Source organism: Syngnathus scovelli, chromosome 17 (assembly GCF_024217435.2).
Source record: "Syngnathus scovelli strain Florida chromosome 17, RoL_Ssco_1.2, whole genome shotgun sequence".
NCBI lineage: Eukaryota > Metazoa > Chordata > Actinopteri > Syngnathiformes > Syngnathidae > Syngnathus > Syngnathus scovelli.
In genome coordinates this window covers 4,510,171-4,535,764 of record NC_090863.1, presented here as the reverse complement: position 1 = coordinate 4,535,764, position 25,594 = coordinate 4,510,171, and the positions used below count along the sequence as shown (strand labels likewise).

The 25,594-nt window shown below is 40.1% G+C and overlaps 1 protein-coding gene across 1 annotated transcript in view; it reads left to right on the top strand.

Annotated features, from left to right (window-relative positions):
• The window catches only part of clstn2a (calsyntenin 2a), a 59,199-nt gene that overhangs the window by 24,850 nt on the left and 8,755 nt on the right, over positions 1 to 25,594 (top strand). Inside the window, exons 3-9 of the mRNA XM_049746314.2 lie at positions 13,198 to 13,393; positions 15,279 to 15,390; positions 15,787 to 15,883; positions 16,862 to 17,011; positions 18,209 to 18,394; positions 18,876 to 19,133; positions 19,622 to 19,743. Coding sequence (XP_049602271.1) covers positions 13,198 to 13,393; positions 15,279 to 15,390; positions 15,787 to 15,883; positions 16,862 to 17,011; positions 18,209 to 18,394; positions 18,876 to 19,133; positions 19,622 to 19,743 — 1,121 coding nt within the window. The remainder of the gene's footprint in view (positions 1 to 13,197; positions 13,394 to 15,278; positions 15,391 to 15,786; positions 15,884 to 16,861; positions 17,012 to 18,208; positions 18,395 to 18,875; positions 19,134 to 19,621; positions 19,744 to 25,594) is intronic.

The window sequence follows — 25,594 nt, the reverse complement described above, 5'->3', positions numbered from 1 at the left end:
GCCTCCACCATTAACACTTTGTTTGCCGAATAGCAAAAGGTCAAGTCTGGTGAGCTATTTTGCCCGAGAGGAGTTGCTGCGGCTCTGTGCCATCGTTGTTGACTGACTATATTTCTTTCCCTCAATGTGGCGCTAACTGAAAGTCTCACAATAGCTACCAAGGAAACTTAAGAAAAATGCTCCTTCACAATTTATCTTCTTTAAACAATTGTCTACAGCTATGCTAACACTCGGGGCTATGCGGCAATGCATAGTTTTGACCCACTAATATGTTTAACTACCGTATTTTCCGGACTGTAAGGCGCACCTAAAAACCTAAAATGTTCTCAAAAGCCGACAGTGCGTCTTATTGAAATCAATCATAAGTGGCCCGCTGAAGACTATGAATCATGAATCAATTTGATCATTATTTTGTGATTATAAAGTAATTTGTTGCATCTGAAGTGGAAATAAAAAAGATAAAATGGAGAATGATTTGATTTGGATTAAAAATCTGACATGATGCATTAATGGTGCGCCTTATAGTCCGGTGCGCCTTATAGTCCGGAAAATACGCTATCTGATTTTGAATTTCCACGGCACTACTGTCAATCCTGGTTTTAGTTTTACTGCAGAGGTGTGTAGCCTGTCCTTCTGCTTCCTCATTAATTGCATGGAGGCAAGTGACAACAACAGTTACCAACTTGCCATCTCTCAACCTTCTGTCAGCGCAACCTTTCTCTTGTGCGTCCACTCCACACCCTCCGCACTTTTCTTTCTTTCTTCTCATTGCTTTTTTGACTCATGTCTTGTCCTTCCCGCCCCTGCGGCATCACATTTCATTGAAGCTCCCCACAGTGGCCTCCCCCTTTAAACATGATGTGTCGGGATAAATTAGAATTGCTCCGTGATGCCCGGCCCCTCTATACCTTTTTGAGCAAAAGGTGTGAGGATCGAGCAAACCTTCTCAATCAAATTAGTATGAGGGATGGTTGCAGTGGACTCGAGGTTACCATGAAGCAAATAGTTCGTTTCCTTTTGCCCATTCTTTATCTCGGGAGCGCAGTCAACAGCCATAGATTCTCCCCATTCATCATGGTACCAGAATAGCCTGCCGGTGTGCACGACAGTATTTCCTCTGCAGAGCGAGGGAATGGAACTGATGCAGCTGGAGAGAAACAAGAGCGCGCTGGGGAGGAAAATGTGGAATAGACAGATGGATAACAAAATTGTCTGAGCATCATCACAAAAGAAAAAAAAAAAAAAAAGAACACAGACAGGCATTCCCATGCATGGAATGCAATTTTCTGGGCCAGTCCCCATTTGTGTTTTTGTCCCGCATCAAAACTGTTACCCGGTGTATCAAGGTGTTTATTTAGGAAATGCATTCCTTTAAATTGTGTATTTTTTTGCTAATGAAAAAAAAAAGTCTGTATAAAAAGTCTACACACCCCTTTACAGATGCAAAGTTTATGCTATCTAAAACATGACACTAAGATAAATCATTAAAAAAAATTGGGGGCTATTTATGTGATCTATAAACTCAACGGAAGTTATTTTTTATGTTTTTGAACATTTAAATGGTGGCAGGTGTGTGCTGAATCATGAGTTTGAAGGGAATCGGCTCATTCTGAACACGACCGCAGCCGAGTTACAAGATTATGTGCTCACTTTAGTTTTTTTTATTCCCCCTCTCAAAGATAAAAAACTAAAATTAATTGCAATGTACGGGTTATCATTTAAATGCTTGACATTTTCTGATGAAGCCAGCAAAATTCATACTTTAATTTAGCCATGTGATTTTTAACCACTGAGATTTTGCAATTTAATTTTGCATTTGGTCTATTGTCTCGTCCTCTTGTAAGTTTTCATCGTTCCCAAAACAGAAACGGCGATTGTGTTGTCATAAAAATACATGTTATGGATATTTGTAGATAAAGATAAAAACATCACCTTTTTATGTACTCAAAAATTAGATTTAATTCCATCAACGAACAGTGTCTGATTATGTCTATGCTTTCAAAATCTACAGAAAACTCTGTAGTATTGCTCATTGATTGCTTTGACAGACAACAACAAAAAGAAAGACTTGCTCTAGTCTCAGAAAAATAGACAGACCGAAGTAATCGATCGGAAAACACTACGCGCGGCGCAGGTGAATTCACTACCGCTGAAAGACGAGAGCAAGTATTAGCGATAATGGGAGTCTGATAGCAAAGGGCAGGAAGCTGGAGCTTCTGTCTATATCACATTTGTGATAATGGCTCCATCTTAAGGCCTCCAAGAATTGATTTCTTTCATTTGTTTCAAGCCCACGTCTCGTGTATTATTGAATAATGTCTATCGCCCCTTGTGGTCAGAGAGCTTCTTGCGTCTTTTTACCTTCAAATTTATTTATCCTCAGGGTCACTTTTGAGACCTCCAGAAGATGATTGCAATACAAATTGTTAACCCGTTACAGACAGAGTGAACAAGAAAGGGTTAAACTAACTTCATTTTTTTGGGCATTGTAACATGGCGCTGGCTCGTGTGACATTATGAAAGCAGCACGGCATTTGTAGTGCTCTCCGCTGGATACTTTTGGAGCCGCAGCGCCTGTTTTGACCACACGCTCGCACGCCATTACAAACTCACAGCAAAGCCTTTGAGGAAAAGATGGAAGTTCACAAGTCGAAGGGAGTTGTCACTTTCGAAACAAGGAGAAAAGCTTGTGAATCGGACAAAGGGTCGGACGTTGGTGGAAATGGCGCTCATGGAGTGACTAATTGATTTTCTGTTCAAACTTAGCTGTTTGCTAAGTTGTGTGTTGCTAGTGATGATAGATTTAGTTTGGATTCATTTACTGTGTTGTTTCCTCACAGCAATACCTGTCAGTGTTTTTCAGACGGTGCTAATTAGACTGTGATAAAACTGAATCTGGGAAATGTGCAAGAAAAATAAATGAAGTGTTAAAGTTGCAGAGGGGAGACAATTGGATTTTTTGCAAAAGGATATACGCGTAAAAGAGCATCAAAGTTCAAAAGAAGAGGACTTAACTTTCGTCTTTCATTTGAAGACAAAAGTTGTGCTATGCTGCCCTCTTGTGGTAGCTTGAAGCCAACGAACTTTGTTGACATGAGGCGAGGAGCTTCATTTAGACAATATGTGTGCTTTGTCGCCAGTTTATGTTTGTTGTTATACAATGATATTTCTATTTTCTTACTTGTAAGAATAAGCATGTTGGATAAACTTCTGTTTAAATTTTCCAGACAAAATCTTTTCACAGGTCTTTGTTGAATCTCATTATTTTTTATCACCTTGTTAGCTCTGCACTTATTGTTTAATATCTGAATCACTGTATGTAAAAAAAAAAAAAAACTCAGGAGATAAGATTGGGGAAAAAAAGAATTTTTATGAAATCACTTGAGGGCAACTGTAACATTTTACCTCTAAATGTTAATTGAGTTTAAACCTCCCCAAATGAAATGTCAGCGAGAAGCACATTTTACCTCAGAGGTGATATGCGCCTTACACAGTGATTCCGATTTCAACATTCCATTGACAAATGAATTGATTCAAGAGCTTAAACACGATTCTAAATCCTCTCAGTGTACAATCGAAGGATTACGCTTGCAAGGGGTGTTACTGTGAGAATTATTCGTCAACAAAAATCACCGGTGTCCTTTCAAACGATAACACACATTAACAAAAGACTCCAACCTGGAGCCACAAGTGTTTGCCTGCAAACAACGTGAGCTTCATTTGTTGAAATGTCATGCGGCGCCTAACTGCCTCACTATCACATCGCGCACATCATTAACCTAACTACGACGATTTGCGGGAGCCCAACGAATGGGAAACCACGATTTATGCTTGTCCTCATTTTTACACGACCTGAGATACGGATGAGTCACCGGGAGCATCACAACTAGAACCATCTGCTCCTTGGGCTCCTTCTTTCCCTGAATTGTATTTTTATTAACTTAGCAAAAAGCTTTCAACGCGAGTCTATATTTAGATGGTTGTGATGTGAAAGAACGTGAGAGCCTCTGACCTCAACAACAACAACAACAACAAGCACCTTGGGGATGAGCGAGACAGAAAATGTAAGCCCCTCTCTGGCAGGTTCAACATCACCAACGTGAACCCTGACTTCATAAAATATTTTCTAGATGAGCGGGCACAAATGTACTCGCACTTGAAAATGGTGTGGAGTGGAAGGTGAAGCGGAAGCGATTTGGCTGGGGAAAGTGCTTTTCTTGGCGTAAAATGAATTCTGGAAGAACTCCCCGCCCCCCCCTAAATTGAAAATGCTTAATGAATTGCGCTGTGAAAAGTGGCTGAAGCTAATCCAGTCGTTTTGTGAATTCTCCAGTGTTTCGCAGAGACTTGATGGGGCCCTCTGTATCTTGACAGGCTAATTAGACGCCAATTTGCATATCTTCCTTGTACCATTTTCCTTGTTCATGTGAGCATGAAATAGGATAATCTGCCTTTTGAACCTTTGTAGCACATCACACTAACGTCAGCAGGGAAAACAGGTGAGCTGTGACGTTAGCCCTCGGGCACTATGATGTCCGTTTCAGTCGACAGTAGAGGGCGTTGCAAGCGGAAAATGTCACCCTCGCAGAATAATCCGGAGTTAGCCACCCGCATTTCAAACAACGCGATCAATGTCAGAATAATAGAAGCGATCGAGTCAATATGATGAAACATGGTGATTTTATTTTTTTGAGGGGGATGTACGCGGCCATTTCCCCCTCTGGCTCATGCCTCAGTGTTACCTTTCAAGGTGAAAAAAGCCAACAGTAATGCTTCAGATGGCGAGACCTTGAGATTAACATCGCTTTTGCCAGAAAACGAGATGGAGAGATAGAGAGGGAAAGTCGAGATAAATGAGGACAGAGCAAAAGGTCCATTGAAGCTGTCTACAATTCATAGCATGCATGTGTTTTATTTAGCTGGAATTGGTTGAGAGTATATATATATATATATATATATATATAAAAAAAAAAAAAACTTTTCCTCACCCCCCGTGGGTGGTCTCTTTTTCCCTTCAAGCTCGGGTCCTCTACCAGAGGCCTGGGAGCTTGAGGGTTCTACGCAGTATCTTTGCTGTTCCTAGTACTGCACTTTTCTGGACTGAGATGTCAGATGTTTTTCCTGGGATCTGTTTCAGCCACTCCTCCAGTTTGGGGGTTACTGCCCCTAGTGCTCCAATGACCACAGGTACCACTGAAGTCTTAACTCTCCAGGTCTTCTCCAGCTCTTCTCTGAGCCCTTGATATTTCTCAAGTTTCTCATGTTCCTTTTTCCTAATGTTACCATCATTTGGGATGGCTATGTCAACCACAACGGCTTTCCTCTGCTCTTTGTCCACCACCACAATGTCCGGTTGGTTCGCCATTACCATTCTGTCTGTCTGGATCTGGAAGTCCCAGAGGATCTTGGCTTGGTCATTCTCTACCACCTTTGGAGGTGTTTCCCACTTGGATCTTGGGACTTCCAGTCCATACTCTGCACAGATGTTCCTGTACACTATTCCAGCTACTTGGTTATGGCGCTCCATGTATGCTTTACCTGCCAGCATCTTACACCCTGCAGTTATGTGCTGGATTGTCTCAGGACCTTCTTTGCACAATCTACACCTGGGGTCTTGTCTGGTGTGGTAGATTTGGGCCTCTATTGCTCTGGTGCTCAAGGCCTGTTCTTGTGCAGCCAGGATCAGTGCCTCTGTGCTGTCCTTCAGACCAGCTCTTTCTAGCCATTGGTAGGATTTCTGGATATCAGCTACTTCAGCTATGTTTCGGTGGTACATCCCATGTAGGGGCTTGTCCTCCCATGATGGTCCCTCCAGCACCTCATCTTCCTTTGATGCCCATTGTCTGAGACATTCACTGAGCACGTGATCCGTTGGGGCCTTATCCCTGATGTACTTATGGATCTTGGATGTTTCATCTTGGATCGTGGCTCTCACGCTCGCCAGTCCTCGGCCTCCTTCTTTACGGCTAGTGTACAGTCTCAGGGTGCTGGACTTGGGATGGAACCCTCCATGCATGGTTAGGAGCTTCCGTGTCTTGATATCTGTGGTCTGTATATCTTCCTTTGGCCACCGTATGATTCCTGCAGGGTACCTGATTACTGGTAGGGCGTAGCTGTTAATGGCTAGGGACTTGTTCTTGCCATTGAGCTGACTTCTTAGGACTTGCCTTACTCGATGGAGGTATTTGGCTGTGGCTGCTTTCCTTGTTTCCTCGTCAAGGTTGCCATTTGCCTGTGGAATTCCAAGGTATTTGTAGCTGTCCTCAATGTCTGCTATTGTTCCTTCTGGGAGTGAGACCCCCTCTGTGTGGATTATCTTTCCTCTTTTAGTCACCATGCGGCCACATTTCTCAAGTCCGAATGACATTCCGATGTCAGAGCTGTAAATCCTGGTAGTGTGGATCAGGGAGTCAATGTCCCGCTCATTCTTAGCGTACAGCTTTATGTCATCCATGTAGAGGAGGTGGCTGATGGTGGCCCCATTCCTGAGTTGGTATCCATAGCCCGTCTTGTTGATTATTTGGCTGAGGGGGTTCAGTCCTATACAGAACAGCATTGGGGACAGAGCGTCTCCTTGGTATATACCACATTTGATGGTCACGTGTGCAAGTGGCTTGCCATTGGCTTCAAGTGTGGTTTTCCACTGTTTCATCGAGTTGGCGATGAAGGTTCTCAGAGTCCCATTGATGTTGTACAGCCTCAAGCATTCAGTGATCCAAGTATGTGGCATTGAGTCATATGCTTTCTTGTAATCAATCCAGGCAGTGCTCAGGTTGGTACATATGGTATATATATATATATATATATATATATATATATATATATATATATATATATATAATTATTTTCTTAAATTAATTAATTTATTAATTTATTTATATTTCTTTAATTCATTTTTATATATATTTTTTTTTTTATTTTGTATGTTTGCTCAAGGAAGGGAGCAGCTGAATTTCATTGTACAACGAAGTTGTAAAATGACAAAAAAGGGCATTCTATTCTATTCTATTGTATTCATACATATATATATATATATATATATATGTGTGTATAAAATTAATTATATAATATATATGAATATATTTCAAGGTATGTGTATTGGTATGTTTTGTTTATAAAATAAGGTTGGTATCAGTACCGATACGATATCGGTACTATTTTGTATCATCATCATCATCGTATGAGGTTGTAAATTGGTCAAATAATGCAAAACATATTTAGTACAGGTTCTTTGGTTGGCCTTCATTTTATTGTCTTTTTTTTTTTTTTTGCCTAATGACATTCCATACCCTCTGCTATTCCCCCCTCCCCGTGCCCCCACTTACTACGAAAAAGGACCCGGGTCTACAAATAGGTTGCTAGGCAGCTGGTGGAGTGTTGATATATGAATTATAATCTATCCTCCAGGTCCAATCTTTACTTAATTACTGGTCTGAAACACTAACACGCACACACGCTCGGCCCAAGAGGCCGAGTGTATTTTACCGGACGAGGGTCTCCAGGGTCAATTATGGCAGTGTAGTGATTGTAATTGGCTAATTTTAAGCACATTACCCCACTTTATGTCTCATTCGCTCGGCGGTAATTTAGTGAAGGAGTCAAGGCTTGCCTGCCTCGGGGTGATAGATAGCAGCGAGGGTCTGAAACGGGAAACCGCTTGGGAAATTGGGTGTAGGAATGAGTTGCAGAGACCCCCGATGGAGGGGGGACGCCAAGACAACAGCCCCATTTTCTATGGCGTGCCATTAAATCACCTTTTTCTCCACTGTCCATTTATTTCACGTGAAATAACGTTTGTCACACCGCCCAAGAGTTTGAACAAAATGGTGGATACAAAAAAAGCGGGCAGAAAGGAAATTTCAAATGATTGACAGAGTAATGGACGAGGCCAGCGAGGCGGAGGCTAAACAGAACCGAGTTGAACGTCCAACTGATGTATACTTTCACACACTCTTCCAGCTCTGGAAAATGACACATTGACAAATTGAAGTGCTTTTCACAGAAGTTTCTTTTTTTTTCTCCTTTTTTTTTTTAAATTAAATAGGAAATAGCGGAAACTGAATCTGTGTTTTTCCTCTCGTTAGTCGGCAGCTATTGATGATAATGATAACACAATAGTGTAATATTTATTACCGTAATATATTTTGAAGTATTTATGGAGTCAGGCTTAAGTTCAACAACAGGTGGATTTTTTTTTTTTTTGAAAAGCTAAAAAAAATACAGCACATGGTAAAATTTAAGCGTTATAGGTCAAACAATAAATTAAAAACATGATGTGCTAGAAAAAAATAAAATAAAATCAGCATCAAAATGATGTGCAGCATAATAAAGCCATCCCAGAGGAAAATTTGCTGTTGACCAATTTGATCACAAACTCCAATCAATGGCATTGCAGGAGCTGTTTGACTTTCTTATTAATATCATAAGAAATAAAAGCCACATTTTTTTTCCTTATTAAAATAAAAGGCTTCGTCTGACACTGATGATTAAACGTGACGGGGAATGATGGGTGAGATGGTCTACGACGACAACCTTTAACTAGCATGTGGCGATCAATGAAAGATGGCATATTGGTTATTAAGTTGTCCTTGCCAGCATACCCAAAGTGTCTTGCTCATTAGCTCTTCTTCAGATGTTGCCTCTAAATGTATCTTTTGATAAAGGCTGAATGCAAAAAAAACAGCATGGCAGCACCCAGCCGTGTCACATGATGGCTTGAAGCTCTCCTTGTATATATTTAACTAAGAGTGCGTTTGCATGCATCAAGTCTCCAGGGGTTCTTAAATGCCACCTGTCATATTTTATTAGCTTCCAAGCTAAACATTAGACAAGGAGAATTACATGCTGACATCGCACTGCTAATGGCTGACACACAATGCGATTTTCAAACCAACGGATTTGAACACAAATGGTGGTGGAGCACACGTAGACATGAAATGGAATGTTTTTTCTTCAACGGAAATAACAATCAGAAATTTCGTCTAGAAATGTGCCTTTAGCATCTTAACTGTTTCTCAAAAAGCCATTTAACAGTCAAGTGACTGCGTGCACACGGCTCTGTAAATGAGGGAGCAACCAGCGCTAAAAGGAAGTGCCTTTGAGTGCACGCACATGATAAGATGTGAATAATTTGCTTATCGTAGTGAAAATCCCCGAGAGAAGAAATGAGAGGACATAATGCGAGATGATTGAAGAGGTTCGCAGTGGCACTTACACCTGTTAGTTGTCTCTGGAGTCAACGTTAGCAAGTACAGTAATAATTTGATGGAACTCTACAATTACAGCTTCACGAATTTGAAAAACCACAGAAGTAATGATATGTCGTTTTTACTGGAGAACTTTAGAGTTCATTTGTTGAGTGGGTGGTCTGAAATCTGGAATCTGGTCATTTTAATGTATTTTTTTCCACTGTTTGTTTGTATATCAGCAGACTTCAGCTTCTTTTTATTTTATAGTTATATCATGGTGATTCTGGAGGAATGGCAAACCTGAGTATGCATCTTAATGTGCTGGCATGTGTACATCTGTGCAAGGTGTCAGTTTGTCACCCTGAGGTCAAGCGGTTGGTGTAACTACTTCCCCAAATACAATTAAGAGGTGACCTATGATGTGAGCGAGCCCGCTGGGACTGATGAATTGCTCTCCGCAATTCACTCTTTAACTGACAAGACACCCATTGCACTGTCCTTCTGCATAAAAAAAAAAAAAAAAAAAATATGTATATACATTTTAGGAATACTTGCAATATGTCATTTTTAAAATAAATACATTGGCTGCTCACAATCCTGTCATTTTCATCATTCAACTAATTGGTCCAAAAATAAAATGTGTTCATTAGACCTTAACAGTATCATTCATCATTTTTTTTTTTGCAAGAGAAAATCTTGGAAGTCTTCAAACTGTTGGCTGCATGGCAGCGTCATTAATTATAACTTCATTTGCTGTGGAGAAATAAACAGATCAAAGCTCGAGTCCGGCTTTGGCAAAAAAAATAGAAATACAGAGCTGCGGCTAAGCTAACTTTAAAAAATATCTTATCCTTCAGTCTACTTAATGTCCTCATCATGACCTCGGGAAAACCTTGAGACGAGAGAGAAAATCCTATTTAAGCTCGGAGTTGAATGGCTTAGCAGAAAGCCTTCATTTGTTTTCAGTTTTTTTCTCGCACCCGAAAAAAAAAAGGAGGCTAGAACATAGGAGGATAGTTGTGCTCAAAAGAAACTAGATATTTAAATAAATGTTCATTATGTGAGTAGGCGGATAGAAATACAGATAATCTGAGACATACACTCTAATACAACAACAACCAAAAAAAAAGCTTTTACAATTTGCACAAATTATTCAGGATTATACCAAGCAAACAAATGACAATTAACCACATCACCTTCTTAACCGAGATAAAAATGTGCATGCGTGCGTGTTCAGTAGGAGTTTGGTCGTATCTCGACAGTCAGGAGCGAGATGATGTTCCAGTCTGTCATTAATTAAATGCAAAGATGTGGGCCGAGTGTGAGCTTAGTTGAGGGAATGAAGGAATCAAAGCTTAAGACCATCTGATACTCTGCCTGGGAAACACACAGGCTCCATCAGTTTAAAGCTTTTGAAGTATTTGCTTAAAATCAATGGAAATGCACGATAGTATCATGCGAAAGACTTAAAATAAAATTAGATGCAGTACAGAGAAATTGCAATTTGTATTGGCGGCACCAGGACTCAAAATATTCAAACAACATTACTTGGTTTTCAAAACATTGCCTTCCTCAGTCATTGTTAAAAAAAAACAATTATGCACTAGGTTCGTGTGTGTATATATATATATATATATATATATATATATATATATATATATATATTTTAAATTTATTTATTTATGTATTAATTATTTTTAATTGTCTCTAACATCACATTCGTCCTCAGCTCAGTGCTTTTTTAAATTCTATTTATTTATTTATTATTTTTAATTGTCTCTAACATCACATTCGTCCTCACCTCAGTGTTTTTCACGTCGGTGTCATTTCATCACGGCAAAGTCGCCAGTCGCGATGACAGAATCACAATCCTGATTAGAAGTGATACTTCACATTGTTAAATTACTAAAAGCTGATTAAGGTGGATGTGTCCCACTGGCGAGGCGCTAATTGGGAAAGTAACTTGTCACTCCAAATAAAAAGTCAAGGCTTCATTCCTCCACCAATTTGTTTCAATTATGTTACAAGGTTTCCTGTCCATGGAGGCGATGTCATATTCATTTTGCGCTAATGGTACACTTTGCTCTTAGCTAAATTCTGAAACTGAATCTTCTGCGGACTAGCCGCTTTAGAGCGCCTCGTCGTCACATGTTAGTCATTCAAATTTGGCAAGGTTGTCTTCTCTGTGATGTTTTAAATATCAAAATATTTATTTTTACTTTGGGTGTTTTTATGTGTGGATTTTTTTTTAATTGAATCCAAATGTGTTGTCTTTATGCTAATAAAAGCTACTTAAGACACCCCTAGGCACTCTATAAGAAAAAACTATAGTGGAAAAGGACTTAATGACATTGTTAAAATTTCCATCTAGATTTTACAGGCAACCTCTTACAACTTTACATTGGTCTCATGTTTAATTGATTTTTTTTAGACACTAATTAATTTTGCCCACATCTACTTAGTTAAACATATTCAAGTGAAACTTTAAGATGTTTGCCGTAAAGTCAGTTCACATTTATTTGAAATACGTACTCGCTTATTGACAGCTTGACATTTTCTGTCACTGCGACATTTATTGACATTAGCCTTATTGTCACGGCCTCTTTCCTTTAGCCTTGAGCCCGAACGATAGCGTTATTATGTTGACTTTAAAAAGCCAGCCTTTACCTTCCGCCATACCGGCCCAAAGATTAGACTTGGCTTTCATCCATAAATTACGAATTTGAAGTGCTCCCTTAGGGGTGGAGTGCTGAGAAACAAGCTAAGTGGCAAGAAATGAAATGGATGCATAAGGGGGGGGGGGGGGGGGGGGGGGGGGGGGGTACGCATATGTACATGTTTGCTGACACAGTATAAATAAGAAGAGACGAAATCTGGACTATTTACATATCCAGCCGCGCATTTGCCACTTCCTCAGTCCTCTGCGTAACTCAATTGCATTCCACTGTAAAATTGAATCCAGAAATATTTGCTACAATGGATGGAGCGGAAAATGGATTTGCATCCATCCACAAAGTGTGACCTGGAAATAACTTTTCACTGCTATCCACAAACTTGGTCACGTTGTTGTTTGTGGTATTTTTAAGAGAAATGTTTTCCCCCCTAAATTCGCTTATTGGTCGTCTCGCACGTGTAAACATTACAACCTGCTCGCAAACTCAACTCGGAGGAGCAAATGAGGGATAAACATCCTTTAAAAATGGCCATGAACACTGCAAAACCTCAGCTCGAGAGAATGCTATCTTTTAACCCGCTGGGGGTGTTTTTTTAAAATCTAATCAGGTTGAAAGAAATTCAGTAAGGGAATAGTGTTATACACCAGCACTTGTTAATTTGTGGAATATGAATTACCGTATTTTTCACACTATAAGGCGCACCTAAAAACCTCCAATTTCCTCAAAAGCCAACAGTGCGCCTTATAATCCAGTGCGCCTTATGTATGGACCAATACTGAGCCATTATAACAGGCGTGTCCAAATATATGGACTTATATATGGACAAAGTTTTAAAATGGGCCATTCACTGAAGGTGCGCCTTATAATCCGGTGCGCCTTATAGTGCGAAAAATACGGTAAGCATAAAAAGCCACTTGTTTCTCTCCATCTCAGGGAGGCGGCCATTTTGAAAATGGTATCAGAGTGGCTAACAACTCAATTGGGGGGGAAGGCTGTAACGAATGAATGACATTTCCATATTAGATGTGTTCTTGATTCATCTCTTTACTTTGATATTTTTATATCTCATCAAGTCCACCCCTTTCATTTATTTTGTCGATACGGCCTTGACCAGAGTTTCTCGTTTCATTGTGATATCTAAGCCTTGCTCGGAGGGCAGTTCTGCTTTCACCGATTGACTCCAACAGATTAGATAAAGGTCAAGGTTACAATAAGATCACATTGAAGTCATTTGTTGCGTATGACACCAAAAGAAACATGCGTCGCTATCGTTAAGTAATTACTCGCTTGAAAAAAAAAATAAAACTCTTCCATGTTTTTGCTTGTCTTTTTAGGGGAAATTTGTGCCTTTAAGATTTATGGCCAGGACATTCCTTTCGAGGCAGTGGTGTTGAATCGTACCTCAGGAGAAGGCGTACTGAGAGCCAGTGGCCCTGTGGACTGCGAGAGCCAGAAGGAATACACATTCATTATCCAAGCCTATGACTGCGGAGCTGGACCCGGTGGGGCCGACTGGAAGAAATCCCACAAGTAAGTGCGGCATGAGCATGCACGACATTTTTTTCAGCCCTCGTGTTATTTCATCAAAGTATTTGAGCAATTTTGTCCGTTTAGTCACACTTCAAATTGTTTCCCACTGACTCAAAGCCACAAAATCTTACATGACAAAATAATTGCAAATGTAATTTACAAGATCTACTTGACATGAATTGAGAGAATGTGAAAATGGTATAATTTTCTAGTTGGAATAATGATTTGTGTATGACGGCTTTGCGGGCGCCTTTGTTTTGCCGTCACTGATTCATTTTGCCGCACAATGGAAATGCAGTTATAACAAAGGCGATTATTCAAGCTGTCTTGTAGCGCTAATGCTCTCTCGCTTGGAATGAGTCACGTGTGTAACATCTGAGGTGAGATATAAGACAAAAGCTTGACTAGAACATGAATAATACGTACTTCTGCATCAGAGCTACTGAGACAGCGACACAAATGATTTCCGGAGAGCCTGTCAAATGCACAAAAGCTTTCACAAAAAAAAAGTCCGGATTTAAACGAGTGAGACGCAGCCGCAACTTTCTGGTGTAGAACTAAAATTATTTTTCATTCGGGTCAGCAGTAGTCACTCCCGTTCTGGAAGTAGCCTGGTGCTATGGTTTTGAAAACGTAATGTGGTTACCAGTTAAGCTAACAGTTAGCCTAGCTTCTTACCTTTTTTCTTCTATTGCAAATCTTTCTGTTTACCGGCAGCAGTGGCGGAGCTAAAAGGGGGGTTGCATGGGCATGGGCCACCCTGAAATATGCTTTGCCCTGCCCCAAGAGCCATACCAGATTATTTTTAATTTAATTAAATATTTATTTTATTTTTTTTATTTTTTATTTATCTTATATTTATTAATTTAATAACACCAGACCTTTGGATAGTTTCAGATTTTTTCCTGGAATTTCTTTCCTCCACATCCTATCTCCCCGAAGCATTTCCTGAAGAATGTTTTGTTGTTGTTTTGTATACCTCATTTTTTATTTTATTTTTAAATTGATGTTTTCCTCTTAATAAATTGACTCAAATCAGATATTCTGGAATGTATACCCCCACGATAAATGATAACAATATGTACTTATGCTTGCGATGATAATATTTCCTTGTACTGGCGGCGGTGGCGCAGCCCTCCTTTTCATCGACGCCCGTCACTTCAGGCGTGCTGATGACGTCTGTTGACAGGATTGCGTGCCCGCCCGTGTACGTCGGAGAGCGTGCAGGCGTTCGTTGTGATTGACAGTGACATACATGGCGTCTGGCATTGACAGTATCAAATCAAAGCCGCTGCCGCTTCACTCATGCAAGCAGTGAAAATCTGAATGCTTGGTCTTGAAGGTACGAAAAGACGGCGAGGTAAAGGGAAATTTATGAGCTCGGGGAGCTCTGGGATGAATTTCTCCAGTGGAAGATGAATGGCGCGCCATGTCCGTCCGTGTGTGTGTGTACGTGTCCTTATCACGGCATGACATTCTAAATAGGCCTCATTAAGCTAATGTCATTAATTTGCCAGATGTGCGTCCTCAGACACAAGTTACAGGGAAGGTCACGGAAAAAGCAAACTTGTGTGAATCATTGCTTGGCTTTTAAATTTTGCTAAGCAAATTTCATCGCAGGTGCTCGAGAGAAGTGGGCGGCTTTCTATTTTTAGGACTGAATTCTCCTATAAATGCCCCCTCTGTCTTCATCGGGTGTTCTTAAGATAGACCACAAAAAAGGTTTTAATTAAGTTTGATCACCACTAATGGATTCCTCCGTTCCCTTTTTCTTCATCCATCTTTTTGCATCTTGTCTCTGCTGCCCGTTCTCTCCATCAATCACTTCCAAACTACATGTCCCTCCCTGATGTTTCTCATCCATGCATTTCATGCTTTCTCCCAGGGCCGTGGTGCACATCCAGGTGGATGACGTCAATGAGTTTTGCCCCGTGTTTCGGGAGCCTCTATACAAAGCGGCGGTAACCGAAGGCAAGATCTACGACAGCATTTTGCAGGTATTTCGCTCACGCTATATGACGCCTGTGGTTGATAATATTTACAATATATACCGTATTTTCCGCACTATAAGGCGCACCGGATTATAAGGCGCGCCTTCAATGAATGGCCCATTTTAAAACTTTGTCCATATATGAGATATATACATTTGACCCGCGGGCCGGACTTTGGACACGCCTGCTGTAGTGGCTCAATATTGGTAAGGCGCACAGAGAAAATTTGAGGTTTTTAGGTGCGCCTTATAGTGCGGAAAATACGGTAAATTGACTTTTAGGAGTTTTCCTCTCCATTTTGCTCGATCTACTGTAGGAAACATTTTGTGATATCCCCATGCCGCCCCCAAAGAAAAAACTGCTCGGTAGCCAGCAGCTGAAGTGTATTTTGTGCTGTCACAGGTGGAGGCTTGGGACCAGGACTGTTCTCCACAGTACAGTCAGATCTGCAACTATGAAATTGTCACTCCAGGCACGCCATTTGCCATCGACCGCAATGGTAAGTCTGTGTGTGTGCAATATTTGTTGAAAAATATGCAAGGGAAAGGACAGGGTGGCCATTTATTTTCACCTCAAAATAAAATACTCATTATTAGTTATAACGTATTATCAATGTACTGCTACTACTCTAATAATTCACATAGTTAATAGTAGCAGGAAATAAACCATGAATAAAGTAGAACCAAGATCTATTAGGCTAGTGTCTCTGCACACTTCCTTGATGGCTGGAGGACATTTTTGGGATTGATTTTCAATTGTTTTCTATTCAGCGCATGTCTAACGTTTCAGCTTTGGGCTATTTGCTTGCTCCTCCATGAACGTCCATTTCCACACTGTGTTGATCTGGATGAATTCAGCAAGATTTAAAGAAAAGGGCCAGCCGGAGGACTTCATGTGCTTTATGTGACGCTCTCGCTGTATATTTTTGTTGAGTGAATCGGCGTAACAAATCAAATAAAGTGGAAAAAAAATTGTAACTGTACACTTGACATTTCGTGCGCAAAAGGAGATGAGATGGAATCGAGTGAGCTGGATAGTTCTTTCAAGGACACGTAAAAAAAAAAGAAAAGTTCTTAGCTGTGTTAATTAAAAGTCTGATGTTCTTTATTCAAATAACACAAAGGGTGACGAATTATTACACACGCTGGTTCATATCACATTGTTTTTGGGCTCTGTGTGATGCAAATGCAGACTACGGCTTTTGTTACCATGACGACTGGGGTGGAGCAAGACTTCTCCAACCCCTGTAGTGACATTTCCTTTTTGAAAAGCAATGAAGGGACACCTTAGCTTAGAAGCACAACGGCTCTCTCACCGACACATTTTCATAAATAGGTAGTTTAATCTTACTCCAGAAACCTTGTATATAAGCTATTAAAAAGTCAATTTGCAAACTAAGGTGATCTGAATACGGACCGCCGGAATTGCCCAAAAAATGAGTGTTGACTAATTTCCACTTTGTTTTGGTGGCCTTTAGGTAATATCAGAAACACAGAACGACTGAGCTATGACAAGCAGCAGAGTTACAAGATTCTGGTGACAGCCTTTGACTGCGGTCAGAAGACGGCAAAGGAGGATGTGGCCGTGCATATTGATGTCAAGCCTGTCTGCAAAGCTGGGTGGCAAGGTCAGAAATAGCCAAGCGACAGGCGGAAACCTATGTCGTTTTTTTTTATATATATAAATCAACGTTATTGGTCTGTCACCACACCATCTGTTATTTTTATCAGCCAATATAAAGTGGTGAAAATAGTGTGAACAAATCTGTTTTGACCAGCCAAGGAACTTCATCTTGAAATATTGCTTGTATAATTCAATAATTATTATTTTTGCGGAAATATTTAGAACCCCGTGAGTGTGAAATTGAAGTCTGCACAACAGTTTCCTCCAGGGAATTTAGTTTCATTTTGGACCAAATGTCTCTCATGGAAATCAAACCCTGTGGTGGAACCCTCCCCCCCCCCCAAAAAAAAATAATAATAATGAAAGAAAAGCTCTAGAGAGAAAATTGGCTGGGAGCGTTTCCTTCAACATGGGAGTCTGCAATTGGAGCCCGACTTTTTCCCTGCTGCCTCACCTGTCAGCGCTGACAGCATCTCACAAGTCCAACTCACACAGGCCAGGAATAAAAGTGAGAAACTTCGAATCAGACAGAAATCTTCTTGCTCCTTCCTGCCGTTTTTAAAACATCTCTGACCTTTTACAGCGCGTGCTGCATTTAGCCATAATGTAGTTAACTGTTCTCAGTTGAAAGGTCATTTTCGGACATAAGATATTATGGTTTGTAAATTTGCTCACACGTGAATACTCCCAGACAACAAGAAATGACAAATACAGGGAATTTTCTAAATATACCTGTCATGCGGTTTCACGCCAACAGCTAAGAAGCGCCTTAGAGCTTCAAAACAACTCTTGTTGCACCCACTTAACGGATTGGAACAAGACAAAAAACTAGTTCTTTTATATTCATGTCTCGACACCAATTAAACACTAATCCCCCATCCATTTTATGAGAAAATGACAGGAGCAGTCTTTTTTTTATAGACAAGGCGAATGAATCAAATGTCACATTCTGGAAACGGAGACATCCTGCACCAGTTACATTTATTTAAATGTCATATTGATCTAAGAGTGTTAAAAGATGTCAACATAAACATTGAGCAAATATGCTGTATAAATAAACTTGACTTACTGGCACGTACGCAGAGAGAGCAACTGTTCCCAAAAAGAAACTTCAAGCAAGTGATGTTTAAACAATTGGTGGCGCAACACAGGTAGATAGATAATCTAGCAATAACACAACTTGTTTTTTTTAAATCTTCAGGCTGGAATAAGCGTGTGGACTATGAGCCGGGCACTGGCAGCAAGAGTCTCTTTCCCAAGTTGCACTTGGAAACATGCGGAGAACCCTTGTCTGGCATTAAAGTCATGGTGGAGCTTCAGACAAGTCACATCGGGAAGGGCTGTGATCGAGAAACGTACTCTGAGAAGTCTCTGCAGAAACTCTGCGGTGAGTAGAAACATCTGAGTAGTTTGGGGGGGGGGCAGAATTAGGTTGCAGTGGAAGCAACTGTTGGAATAATAGAATTAAAAAAAACGAGGGATTGATTTGGAATGCCCGCTTGGAACATCCAGCTGCTGTTTAGCAGCAGAGGGTCGTCATGATGAGGGACAATGAAATTTTAATTAAACGTAAGAAATTACATTTGATGTCTCGCTCCGTTTTATTAACATTTCCAGTGTGCCTTTTGTAGTCGTGGAGACTGCTTGGAATTCCATTTAATATTCTTAATTAAGTCTCCGAGGCCATTCCAAAGTGTGACATGTTCATTATTGCATTCCATTTATATTCTGGATCTCATTGTTAGCCAAGCTTTTGTATTTACAGTTGTCCCCCGCCTATTTGCGGTTCACTATTCATATTTTTTTGGTGACTTCCCAAACACTCCAAGATTCCTCAAGCTGTCTTTCTGAAATTACGTTTCCGACAGGCGCAGCATCGGGCAGTACAGATCTTCTCCCCGCTCCGAGCCCATCCACCAACTGGACCGCGTCTCTCGTGACCGACAGTGGCCGTGACAGCGACCTCATCTACAGATTTGACGGACAACAGGCAGCCAACGTTCCCGATCACGTGGTGCCCCAAAACCTGACGGATCAGTTCACCGTTGCGACATGGATGAAACATGGCCCCAGTCCGGGACTCAGAGCTGAGAAGGAAACTTTGCTGTGCAACTCTGACAAAACTGGTGAGCACATTTGTTTAGTTATAATTCCAAACAACCTGCAAAATGTTAGCCAGTGCTAACACAACATAGCAAATCTCCTGACATTATGATTGATAAAATAACATTGGCTATGTGTTGGCATAGTAATGCTCAATCTCATATTTTTCTCAGAACCCAAACAGCGAGGGATCAAAACAACGCAACGTGGTACCAAAACACAGTTCCAGATAGGCGGCAGAAAATTGATAACATCTCACACTGATTTGAATGTTATCACTGTGTTTATTTTATTCAAACCCAAAGAACAACATATGATAGATATGATTTTCCCAAAATATGGTTGTATTTATATTTGAACAGCGGCAGTTCAAATGACAAAAATGTTGAGTTCGCCTAAGCACTTCATTTCACACAGCCGGAAATATATGAGACACATTGAGATGGGGGGGGGGGGGGAGAAAAAAAGTCATCTCAGGTGTCTGCATGTGTATTTGTGGATGGTTTTGCAGAAATGAACCGCCATCATTATTCTCTATATATTCACAACTGCCGGCTGGTCTTCCTGCTTAGAAGAGATTTCAGCCAACTTGATACTTTCAGACCTGCTGAATTCCACTGGAAGCTGGAGCAGGTAAGGAGTGTGTGTGCGTGTGTGTGATTGTTTTCTCCATTCATGTTTTATGGATACGTTTCATTTTCAATGTAAAATTGTAGCGTCAGATGTATTCCGAGCGTTATTCTCCATGAGTCTGATGAACAAATGTTTAAGCAAACAAATACAAAATTTACTTTCAAATTAATTCATCGTGTAACAAAACCATGGCGTTTAAAAGAACGCCATTATTTTGACTTAGGAAAGACCACTACCTTAATGCTAACACACAATGCAAAAGGTCATAGACAGGCTAATAAATACTAAAATAAAAACTTTAAAAATAGCATAGATGTAACCACTTAAAGCAACAAATATTTAAAGCTCAAAAAGTGCATTTTGGGCAGCGTTCACAATGATTAGAATTTCCGATTCCTTCAAAATGTGTTTAAAAACTACTCAGCAAAACTACACTACAGTTCAGCTGCTTTTCAGCTCTATCGCTAGATCAATGGCAGCAACCCTTCCCAGGATGACAAATAATACTGGTCTGTTGTCTTGTCATCCTCCGCTAGCCCGACATTGCTACAATATGGCACTTCTTTTCTTTTTTGTCCCCACACTTTCAAGGTCTTCACTCTATCAAAAGTTATTCTGGTCTATTTCGATGCTGTTTGTCACCGAACCCTGCTCCCATAAATTCCCTCCCAACCAATGAGGTGAAAAGTAAATTTGGTTTGTTCTAGTCTTTTGAAAGTAAACATGTTTTTTCTCTTAGTTTGTTTAGACTCTCTTACGTTTTGTTTTATTATCTGCAATATTTCATCTTTACCTGCCTCTGACGTTTCTCCCGAGATACAAAAAAGGCAAACATCACACTGCAGTTATTTTCGTCTTAAAGATGGTGCTTGCAACTAGTTATTAAATTGTTTTTAAAAATCACACTCAGTAATAATTGGATTTGAAATCACATTACAAGGCTATGTATAAAAATAAAAGAAAAGAAAAAGGGGAGGGGGAAGACGTGTGAAAGTAAATATTTAGAGAACATGAGGTATAACAATCCACGTTTCCAGACAGGCGGGAACGTGAGGCGGCTAGAGAATGAGCGCGTTGCCGTTTGTGTTATTGTCCGGCCTGGCTGGAAGCTGCTAAACCAAAAGCACTGCTTTTTGGATCTAAGCTAACGTCATGAAAAAGTGATATACCCTGAAGCCAAACAGGTAAGGTCAAAAAAACCTAAAAACACAGTTTCTTTCCAAAAATATAGCTGCAAGGTAAAAAGGCAGCCTTTGGTCATAATTTAACGATTTCATAAGAACATATTCTGCAGGTATTGTTGTTAGCCGATGGATGAATGAATTACATGTTGTTGAGTCAGTGTTGTTTTATTTGCCCTAACCCAGGGGTGTCAAATTCATTTTTTTAGCGGGCCGTATTGTAGTCATAGCTTCTTTCGGACGGCCATTATGACTATCAACCCAAATAAATGTACGAGCACCTCATATTATATACAGTAAAAGCTACAAAACAGACAAATAACTCGTTTTCAAATCAGACAAGTAAAAACTGGTCAAATATAAAAAAAAAAAAAAAAAAATAGATATTAAAAGTGAAGACAATTTGCAATTCTAGTAATGACATGCACAATTTGTCTTCGCAGGCCACATAAAATGATGTGGCGGGCCGTATCGGGCCTCGAGTTTGACATGTCCCCTAAACAGTCCCGATGGATAGATGAGGAGTACAGTCGAGAGCTGGAATGCAGCCAAGCACAAGGTCGGAGGGATTTGCGAGCAACGTTGTCGGGGCAAGAGGGAGGAGGAGGAGGTGACTACGGCGCGTCGGAACTGCCGCTCACTGTCCTCCTCGTTCCTCTTGCACTTAGGAAGGACACTCAATGGCTTCCGCTGCAACTCCATTTAGCTGTATTGATTTTTCAATTGTCACCCTAGAGAGGGGAGGCAGAAAGCCATGAAAGAGCGTTGGCAGGGAGCGGGAAAGAGGCCTCCATTTGCCAAATGGATCGAACACAAGCGAAGGAATGTGGCTCCTGATTGAAACCTTCTACGCAACACATCAGCGCAAACTTGCTTTCTCCTGCTTTACGACTCATAGCAATGCTCAGGCACTTGGCCAAATGTGAATTAAGATTATAGCTTTGCTTCAGTTTGCTTGGCGGGCATAATAACAAAGCAGAAAGAAAAAAAAAAGGGTACTGTATTTTCCGGACTATAAGGCGCACCTAAAAACCTACAATTTTCTCAAAAGCCGACAGTGCGCCTTATATATGGACCAAATTCCTAAATTTAAACTGGCCCGAAGCATTGCGTCATGAAATCAATCATAAGTGGCCCGCTGAAGACTATGAATCATGAATCAAAAAGACCATGGATCATTATTTTGTGATTATAAAGTAATTTGTTGCGTCTGAAGTTGAAATAATAAAGATAAAATGGAGAATGGTTTGATTTGGATTAAAAATCTGACATGATGCATTAATGGTACGCCTTATAGTCCGGTGCGCCTTATATAAGGACAAAGTTTTAAAATAGGCCATTCATTAAAGGTGGGCCTTATAGTCCAGTGCGCCTTATAGTCCGGAAAATACGGTAGTTTGTTTTGAACTCACTCACTGCTAACCCAGTTAATATTTTTTACGTCTATAACCATCAATGGCACTGAATGAATTCAAGTGCTTTAAGTTTGACTTGATATGGTTAGCCAAGCTAGTGTGCGTGATGTAAAATGTTTGAAATAACCCAGCTGAAAATTCCCTGAATTGGTGAATGATGATACAGTGGGGGAACGCTGTATTTACAGGTTGAGATTTAAGCTTGAGAGAAAGCAACATTTATTTGAGCCGGCAGCCGTTTGGGAGCACAATTAGCGCTGGGCGGCGCCATGGCGTGTTGTGAATCGCAGATAAGTGTTCCAATTTCACTGCCGTGAAAACGGTTGTGGAGCATCATTTATCATGAAGGTACACGTCTTGAGTTCGATTACTGCGAATGAATAGCGGAAGCGGTCGGGATTGAACGTCCTGGCCCTCGTCTGCGACGCATCCTCACTTATCTGCTTTATCTGCTTGCTTGCAAAGTGCTTGTTGTGGCGCGACTCCCTCACTGCGTTGGGCTGATTAGAAGCGTCCCGTTGTTTCCGAGCAGATGGGATGGATTACTGAGGTGCTGAAGTTAAGACTTTTCAATGGGCCGCTACTCAGGCAGATTGAAGTTCATCCCATCTCTCCCTTAACAGCGGGAAAGATTCAAAGCTGAATGCAAGAATTCAAATTTTCAAAGTACTGGTCAACGAGTGATGAAGAGTACCGTATTTTCCGCACTATAAGGCGCACCTAAAAACTTCCAATTTTCTCAAAAGCCTTATAATCCGGTGCACCTTATATATGGACCAATATGGATTCGTGGATGAGGACTAATTTATTAAAGTAAACGTTACGTGTTTATTTTGTGTGTTGTGTGATATTAACGTTTGAGCAACGTTGAGTTATTGATATATTGTTATCGTTTTCACTATTTCGAGTGTTACTATATTGTGATTGCATTAACATTTGAGCAATGTTGAGTTATTTATTCTATGCGCCTTGTAATCCGGTGCGCTTTATAGTGCGGAAAATACGGCAAATGGATTTTCATTTAAGATTTATTCCCACGCTGTGTGTTTGTGTGTGTTTGTTGAAGAGCCATCTAATGGCTTCCAAACCCTTCGGCTCCACATGCTGTTTATTTTATAAGCTCAACGTAAACTTGCACTGGCCAAATGTTAAACATTGGTGGCGACTTATGCGGTCCCTCATCACCCGTGGCGTTTACAATGCGGCGGGAAAAAACAGTGATCGCAAATCAACTTAGATTTACAATAGATTGCTATTATATGGCTGCATTAATGCAAGGACACAGAATGAAGTCAGAAATATTTCACTCCACTCTCCTCTGTATTAAATCTATCAGATACTCTTGAATATGTCTCAACAATTTAGCAGTCAACAAGATCAATAGTGTGTTTTATTCCGTGCAATAGGAAGGATTTAGAAATAGCTATATCTCACATGCACAATTTTTTTTTTTATGGCTCAAGCCCTGCTGATAAATAAAAAATAAAAAAAATACATACATAATTAAATACATAATTAAATACATAATTAAATACATAATTAAATACATAAATACAAATAAAAAGAAATAAAAAGGCACTGTGTCTCTCCTTGCACGGCCCCTCGTGTGTTATCGTGTGTGCTGTATGAGCTGCAAAAAAAAAAAAGATTAAATTGAATTTCCTTTTGAGGGATTGTAATCAGTATAATAAATTTAAAAAAAAAAAAATCAAATCATGTGAATGAGATCCAAAACAGTAGCAAGTGGCGAGTCAGAGGAAAGAATAATCAGATCGGATATTCGACTTGGCCTGTCCAACTTAGCACTCATTTCCACAGGCACTCAGCCAGACATCCTTTAAAAAGCAATTAATTCCACTTGTCAAGTCAAGTGCATATCCAAATCCAAAATGTGAGCTGGCAGAATACAACCTTTTAAAATAACACCTGCTATGCATTGTGCTATAATCAATACGCCAGTTGACTCGGATTCGGCCGCAAACACAACGATACAAATGAACGTTTATTCCAAATAAGTAAAAATAATAATATATAGAGATTGTATTATAAGATGGGATCACTATCATTATAAAAATACATTCAAATGCTGCATGAAGTATAAGAATCAAATCTTGGTGCAAAATGAGGAGACCGCAATTATACATTGATTGTATTCCCTGAAAATTTTTTATTTAGCTTTTCAAATATTCACTGATATGCAGAGTGTGTCTCCTTGAATTCCCACTTTCCCATTTCCTGTTTATTTGACTGCCATAATAAACAGCAAGTGTTTAGAGGTGCGGGTAGCGATTAGAAGCACATTCATTCCTGCTGTTTTTCTATCTTTGAGTGGCAAATGAAAAGATATTTCCCTCTTTAGTGCAAATAAATCAACTCAATCCTTCACGGCAAGTGCGTCATGGGGGGGTATCAAAGTGGCCTCAAAACTCCCTGATGCCTCAAAAGCAGATTCACAGTCAAAGTAATACTGGTTTTTGATTGAGATGATATATTTGTGTTCTGGAAGGAACATGGCAGCTATCAAGCAGATATCTAAAGCACATAATATACAAATGGGTGTCTACATTTTTTTTTATGAAGGTTAATCAGTTCCGCTGAGGTTCTTCTGGTGTGTGTGTGCCTTGGCCACCAGGGGGCAGATTAATATAAAAATACAAATGTGGAAACAGCTCCTTAGTCAGCGGCAGGAGAGCGATTTTTTTTTTTGCAGATGATAAACAATATATGACTGTGGGTAATATATTTTTTTTTAGTATGCAATGTGTAATTGTCTCTGGTGATTAGTTTGACTGTAAACTACAAGTGGGAGCTTTATTCTTATTTTTTAAAGAATTGTTCACTGTCTAACATAATGCTGCTTGTCGGAAAATTGAGTTGACTGCCACCTCCCGGCGTTGTTACAATACCTCAAGAATATAACTGCCACCACTGGGTCTATGTTTTAAAAAGAACTCCCAAAATATTGCAGGAAAAAATTTTTTTGCGGCCGCTTGACTGAACTGAGTGATCCTAATTTGAGATTCAGACATCCATGCAAAGCAACGCATCAGCAGCCACCTTTCAAGCCGGAGCCTGTCAAATCCAGCAGCCATCAAAAACCTGGTGAAACACTCATTTTAAATGGATTGTCACTCAACGTATGTCCTATTGGATTTTAATGAACAGCCCATTAGCTGTCAGCAAAAAGCCATGAGCAGAACCATCCAAAACTAAGATGAGTCATTTTCTCTAAAGAATGCATAACTATCCTACTTC